General features: G+C 43.2%; 2 protein-coding genes across 2 annotated transcripts in view; both read right to left on the bottom strand.

The window, feature by feature from the left end:
* The window catches only part of timeless (timeless circadian clock), a 72,262-nt gene extending 65,656 nt beyond the window's left edge, over positions 1–6,606 (bottom strand). The window contains exon 1 of the mRNA XM_078534723.1: positions 6,232–6,606. The gene's annotated coding sequence lies outside the window, so the exon portion shown is untranslated. The remainder of the gene's footprint in view (positions 1–6,231) is intronic.
* rnf41 (ring finger protein 41) overlaps positions 3,484–7,500 on the bottom strand; it is a 31,318-nt gene continuing 27,301 nt past the window's right edge. Inside the window, exons 5-6 of the mRNA XM_078534412.1 lie at positions 6,232–6,335; positions 3,484–3,838 (exon numbers count right to left, since the gene is read on the bottom strand). Of these exons, the coding sequence (XP_078390538.1) occupies positions 3,484–3,838; positions 6,232–6,335 (459 nt within the window). The remainder of the gene's footprint in view (positions 3,839–6,231; positions 6,336–7,500) is intronic.

Raw genomic sequence — 7,500 nt, 5'->3', positions numbered from 1 at the left:
GCAGACAGACAGACAGGGAGAGAGGCAGACAGACAGACAGGGAGAGAGGCAGACAGACAGGGTGAGAGGCAGACAGACAGGGAGAGAGGCAGACAGACAGACAGGGAGAGAGGCAGACAGACAGACAGGGAGAGAGGCAGGCAGACAGACAGACAGGGAGAGAGGCAGGCAGACAGACAGACAGGGAGAGGGGCAGACAGACAGACAGGGAGAGAGGCAGACAGACAGACAGGGAGAGAGGCAGACAGACAGACAGGGAGAGAGGCAGGCAGACAGACAGACAGGGAGAGAGGCAGGCAGACAGACAGGGAGAGAGGCAGACAGACAGGGAGAGAGGCAGGCAGACAGGGAGAGAGGCAGGCAGACAGACAGACAGGGAGAGAGGCAGACAGACAGACAGGGAGAGGGGCAGACAGACAGACAGGGAGAGAGGCAGACAGACAGACAGGGAGAGAGGCAGGCAGACAGACAGACAGACAGGGAGAGAGGCAGGCAGGGAAATTTCTCACGAGGATGTTCTCAGGTGGCTTTGTTTAGTCCCAAAGTCAGGGATGCAGGGCTGGAAATGGAAATCCCTCCCCCCACTCCTTTATCATTATGCAGAATCCTCAGCACTCATATGAAAGCAGGCTTCTTTGTGAACACAATTATTATTAACATAGCTTTCTGTGTATTACCATGTGATGTTTTTTCTCTTTTCTGGCTGTATTAGGACTGATTTTAATCGAGGCCCCTCATGGTAGTTTTTTTCTTAAAACTTTATGCCACGCCTCAACTTAGGAAGGGAGGATGTCGAGAAGAAAGATATTAAAAATGACAATTTTCTCAGATACTAACTTTCTGCCCATGGCTAATCAGGCCAGCCTGGAGGTTTCACTTCTATAAATAAGCTATGCCAGGCTACCTAGAGATCCAGACTGAAACATCTAAAAGGGACTATAATGACACCAGACAGGTTGAAAAGCAAATAGTTTTTTTTAAGGTATAAGAATTCAGTCCTTAATGCATCTGTGCACAGTTTAAGTTACCAGTCACTTGTAGAAACAGAGCAGGTCAAGAAAGAAAACATGATGTTGGCCCTAGATGTGCAAAGGGAATGTCACAAGCTGAACCTATGTCACTTACTGCAAGCTTTGGTGCACGAGCTTGTATTTTAAGCCCTCCAAAAGTAAGAGTATTTTGAAATATAGCATAAAATATTTGTACTAATTAAAACCAGAAGTGAGGCAAAAACTAGCCTTTAGCTTGCTGAAAAAAAATTCAGTACAAACTCTTGGCCTCCAGAATTCTAAGTCACTTCAGGTTTCAGTGGATTCAGTGGAGAAAGTGATAGTTCCTTGAATGGATGTAATGATGTTGCTCAGTGCAGTCCCAAATAGAATAGAGAGCGTTCTCCTTCATATTGTCCAAGTACCAAAAGTCCTCTTTTAACCTCCTCAAAAAAAAGTTAAAATAAACAACCTAACGTTTAACCTTCTGGATCAAGGCAACATATCCTATATTTGTTCACAAAAATGATACACATTCAAGAGTTGTAGCCCAGATTTTACTACAGTTTGGAAGGGATGGGACACTACATAAGGGACTTTGATAAAGCTTAGTTCAGATCTAGCAAATCTTAAAAAACTGCCCAGGAGCGAACCAACACCACAGACCCAGTTCCACGTCCCAACAGAGGCTAACTGTGTTCCACACTTGCAAGGGTTTTTGTAAACTTTCATTTAGAACACTGGGGAGAGAGAATTCACTAATTTGTGGATAAAACAATAAAAAACACTCCAGCTAAATTGCAAGATTTTAATCAAAATAATATGTACACACACAAATTCTAGCTAGAGTTTATAAGTTCACAGCATGTTCCTCCTCCACCACCACCACCACCAACACCACCCCCCACTCCACTAAGTCAGGATTTGAAGCACTATATTCCAAACCTGGTGCCATTGGCAATTGATCTGGTCATTCTTAGCTGCTTTGGGTCAAATTGAATAATTTGCGGCAGGGGTTTGGGGGTGGGGTGGCTGGGGGGGGTTGCGGTGGAGGAGAGCGACCCCCATTTGGAGTCACTTAAAAATGTCCTACATTAGGTACAGTTACCAAAGTACCGATACCTAGTTCGGTCAGGTATCCAAAGAAGCGAAGCCAAGTGAATAAAATATTCTGATTTTTAAAAAAATGCACAAGTTATACTCAGGCTTTCTAGGATACCTTTCAGCCATATGGTATTGCAATCCTGTACTAGCTCAGCCTTTATTCTAGCTTTTTGAGGCCTGCAATCATAGACCCAATACCTATCCATGAGAATGTAGCTGGGTCACTTTTGCAGTTTACATGAACAGAGTATCTCACACAGTCTAGTGTAATCAGGTATTTGTAGACTGTCTCAAAACCGAGATAGCTTCCTGGTTATATCACTAATAAAATACTATTAGGATTTTAAAAGCAGGATTAGTCACAGGATCATTTTTTTCTTAAAAGAAAAAGGTCCAATCTTTTTGTTCCCTACCACTGGATGCAATTCGCTCCAATTTTGGCCATTCTTGCACAAGACTCTGTTCAGAGGTCATTTGACATCAGGTTGAACAATTCAGTTCAAGGCAAATCCAAACAAAAAGGTAGGATTTAGGTTAAAGTGATTAAATGTTGACAAAGGTTCAAAGTAAAACAAGTGAATGCAATTGCCTTGCCCTGTAGCGGTTGCAAATTCAATTCATCTCAGCCCCTGCCTGGTCACTTAAAGAAACCACACATCAGGCGATTATTCACATTCCACAGATCACTCCACATCTCAATTAGGTTGTTTTTTTAAAAAAAAGTGTTTTTGATCATGCCTGAATATTGACAGTTTTTTTTGCAGCAAATCAGAGTTGCTTTAGTAGATATTAAGCCACGTAGTTCATACAGCACTGAAATCTATTTGTTTTTAAATTTGTCTGTGAGCTCTGCTCTGACAGAGCAACCTCAAAAGACTTTTCCCTCAAAATGATCACAGAAACACTTTTGTATTGTATACTTGACCACAGTGTAACAGCAGCTACTACAATAGAAATATTGTCCATTACTAATTTTCTGTTTGAAACAAGGGAAAGAAACAAACATGAAAATCAGGTATTAGAGCATAACTCAAACCACTGCCAGTAAAGTGAAATGGTGCCACAAATATTAGCTTTCTCACGTGGCAGCAGGAACTGGAATGGGTATCAGAATTGTACTTCCTGTCTTTAGTCTTTCAATCTTGGAAGAATAAATACAAAAAAAAAGTTGATTAATGTTTTGCGAGCTGCAAGCTCTCATTCCTTAAGCCAGTTCTTGAGCTGCATAAAAGCCGTTGGTCAAACAGTCCATAATGCAATTTGGTGAGAAGCCTCTGTTTGTGTAGAAGTCTATTTTCACTGAAGATATTCTAGTTAGCGCAAGGCCAAAGTCTTGCTTTCTTCTCATTATGAACTTCATTCAGACAAAAAGGAACACAATGTGTTTGTTTTAAAAGATTTCCTCCACACCATGAGCAAAGATCATCACCAAACCAGGCTCCATGATCATGTCCTCTCCCATGTGTTGGTTCTCACACGCCATCACCACCACTGCCTGTTTCCCTGGGATTCGTTTAGCTACATAGTTCTCGTAGTACCTGCGGTTCATTTGACGAGTCTCTAAGGTGGCCAGACCCTGAGGCCAGTTCCTCTCATGTGCGTTTTCGATGAGGTCATTGACTATGGACGTTGGGCACCCGCTGTCTATGAGAGACCGCTTAATGACTGCTTGCAGAACTGCATCAGGGGTGGAGATCATCCCACCCCAGCGGGTTACTCTAGCAGGTTGCAATGAATTGACCCACCTACAACACAGAAGATACCATTCAGGTAACGAGTGCATTTTATTTAACAAAACAAACAAAGCCACTGTCAACTAAGCCCTGCAATCCAGATGATGAATAGATCAAAGTTTCTTTCCTCCTTGCACCCTCAAATCCTGATTCAGGTAGGGAGGCTGCATAACAGGCTGCACATGACTGCATCCTGACCCGCCTGGGGATAGAGTGCAAGGTGGAGGCTGCGTGACAAGCACCCTGCTGCAGCTAGAATGGCTGCACGGAGTCTGCATCCTGCCACAGCTCAGAGGGCTGCACAACAGTGTACTATCAACACTACAAAATCTTAAACATATTTTCCTGCAGTCAACTTGACTTCACAACTTTATTTAGATTTTCCTGGTTATTTTAAAAGTGAGGCCGTGCACCCAATTAGATGGGAGCATGAAAGAAGAGAGAAAAAGAAAGTCTTGCCTTTCAACACCTCAGGACGTCCCAAAGTGCTTTACAGCCAATGAGGTACTTTTTTTAAAAAGTGTAGCCACTGTTGTAATGTAGGTGACACAGCGGCCAATTTGCGCACAGCAAGCTCCCACAATCAGCAATGTGATAATGACCAGATATCCATTTATTTTTAATTTAAAATGTGATGTCAGTTGAAGGATAAATATCGGCCAGGACACCAGAATTTCTCTGCTCCTCAAATTGTGCCTGTGGGATCTTTTCCGTCCAACTGCGAGGGCAAACTGGCCCTCAGTTTTACCAACAAACATATAATCTGAAAGACGGCACCTCTGACACACACTCTTTACATTCCAGACTGTGCATGTCCTGTAGCTTACAGGGCGGCTCGTCTGTTTTCAACTCATGCAAAGAAATGTGCAAGTGCTGCCCTGCTTCCACTCTCCCCCCACGCCCCCCTCTCTTTGGTATCCCTACCACCTGCATGCAAGATACATCAGGAACTCTAGCACTTATTCACCCTCATTTTAATATTTTCACTTTTTCCTCATTGGTTCCCCTTCATTCCTTTTTAATCAAGCTGCTGGGATCAGCAGTTTTAATCTTAGTCATCACTACATTAAAAAATATATAGTGCTTCGGGCAAGTAAATAATTCCTCCCAACTACCCTTTCACCCAAGGCGATTGAATGATGTGTTTAGCTTTTAGGCACCCAAATCATTTACACAGCTATTGCGGTTAGCTCCAGATCTAACTTCATGGACATCATAAAATGATTGGAAAAGTTTCCAAAATGATCAGCTGGTCAACATTATAAAGACTGTTCCCAAATTAATATAAGACCTCAGGACATCCCGAAGCACTTTACACCAAGGAAGTACTTGTGTAGCCACTGTTGTAGGAAATGCAGCAGCCAATTTGCGCACAACAAGCTCCTGCAAACAGCAATGTGATAATGCCCAGTTAATTTGTTTTTATGCGATGCTGGTTGAGGCATAAACATTGATGCCAGGACACCAGGGAGAACACCCCACTGCTTCTTCAAATAATGTCATGGGATCTTTTATACCCACTTGAGGGGGCAGACGGGGCCTCGATTTAACATTTCATCCAAAAGATGGCACCTCCAACAGCACCACACTCCCTCAGTGCTGCACCGGGAGTGTTGGCCTAGATTGAGCTAAAGTCTCCGAGAATGGAAAAATGTGTATTTATATAGCGCCTTTCATGACCTCAGGGCGTCCTAAAGCACTTTAGCAGCCAATGAAGTATTTTTGAAGCATAATCACTGTTGTAACATGGGAAATGCAGCAGCCAACTTGCGCGCAAACAGAAATGCGATAATGATCAGATAATCCCTTTTAGTGATGTCGATTGAGGGATGAATATTGGCGAGGATACCAGGGCAAACTCCCCCTGCTCTTCTTCTAAATAGTACAACGGGACCTCGTGTCCACCCGAGTGGGCAGATGGGGCCTCAGTACTGCACTGGAGTGTCACCTTCAATTTTCTGCTACCCACTGAGCCACAGCCAACATCCAAGATGTTATTGGGACATTTAGTGAATGCTTTATCTATGATCAAAATTACACAACGACAGACCGTTAAACAACATCTCCACTTTGATTCTCACTTCGGTGCTGGATTCAAAGAATGGGCACAAGTCTGAATACAGCCCTGCTTCAGTATCTTAATTTAGCTAAAATTTCAGTATACGTGTTCGAGATTGTAAAATTCTGCAGAAATAAAGGGCGCAGCTACAGAACAAAGTATATTTACAAAATTAACTGGAAGACTGTTACCAGCTTACAAAGCTTGGACAGCTCATATTTCTCATATCTCAAAGTAGGTGGCTGCACAGCAGCTGAGATCTGGAAAGAAGACACTGTCTCCCTACTTAGTCACAGAATGGTGCAAGGCAGAAGGAAAAAGGACATGAAACTGAACGGAAACATACTCTAGGATTTCATTGTACTCAATGGTTTCCTCCAAGTTCTGTAGGTTTGGGTTTGCACTGCGGATAGCCCTCATGTACGCTTTCAAAAGTTGAATGTCTCGTTTCTGCAAAGTAAGGAAAACACACACACACACAGTTCATCAATGATCGTCAATAATCTGTCTTTTCTCAGATGCTGACGGTCCTGCTGGGTATTGCCAGCTTTTATTTTAATTTTCTTTAGGGGGCATATTTTCATCAAGGGAAATGACCAAAAGCACCAGGGAACATTTCCTCTATGGTTAGAAGCAAGTACACAAAATAGGCCATTTGGCCCAACTGGCCTATGCTTGTGTTAAGGCTCCACACGAGCCATCTCCCACCTTATTTCATCTAACCTCCCCCACCCCCAAATCAGCTTCTCCCTTTATTCCTTTCTGCCTCACCTTTTGCACAGATGTCAGCAAACCTCTAGCATTTTGTCCCAAGTGGCCATATTGTCAGCAAGCAATGTGGCTGCCCTCAAGTCAATGTCCGTGCACTTGCTTTGTCAAACAGCAGTCAGTGATAACATTGGAGGAGCTGGTACCCTTCGCTAGTCCAGGAGTGTCAAGGCAAATTATAAAAACCATAGCGCCAGCCAGATTGGAGTTAGAACCTGGGACCTTCCAAGTTAGTATAAGTCAGTAATACACAAGGCAATGCAGCTTATCCTTCATAGGGCACAATCTTCTTATCCGCTCAACAGGTGTGGTTAAATAAAAGGACCTGCCCCTAAAGTCTTCAAGATTACAGACGGTTTACTACATACAGTGCCCACTGGTTATAATGGGTGCATTTGTGTGAACGAGATGGCCAGTATACCGAGGTAGCAATAAGAATGTTGGATTCACTGAAAAAAAGTGTTTATTTGAGTGAAAACAAGTGTACACAAGATTTCAAGATCCTTTTCATTTGGAGGAGAGGCATTAAAATTTGACGTAATAATGAAATTTAGTTTACGTGCATGGTTAATGGTTCCCTCACAATCGAGGTGTTGCATAAAAACTCGCATAGGAGCATGCCACTTGCTGCAAAGCGCACACTGCTTTTAATGCTCCGCACTGCGCACTTTGACTCCCTCAGTCGGAGAGGGGCCATATAAAAACAAACTGTCTATGAACACATTTGAACAGGCTTCTTGCATAATTCCCAATGACCCCACCTTAGAAGGAACACGCTCTGATTTACTCGAGTCAGATTGTGTCCTGACTGGTTTTGCTCTACAGCTTTAGCGTCGACGCGAAGTTC

The sequence above is a fragment of the Cetorhinus maximus genome, chromosome X (assembly GCF_964194155.1).
Source record: "Cetorhinus maximus chromosome X, sCetMax3.hap1.1, whole genome shotgun sequence".
Taxonomy (NCBI): Eukaryota; Metazoa; Chordata; class Chondrichthyes; order Lamniformes; family Cetorhinidae; genus Cetorhinus; species Cetorhinus maximus.
The sequence above is the reverse complement of the archived record's forward strand: the minus strand, read 5'-3'. Positions and strand labels throughout refer to the sequence as shown.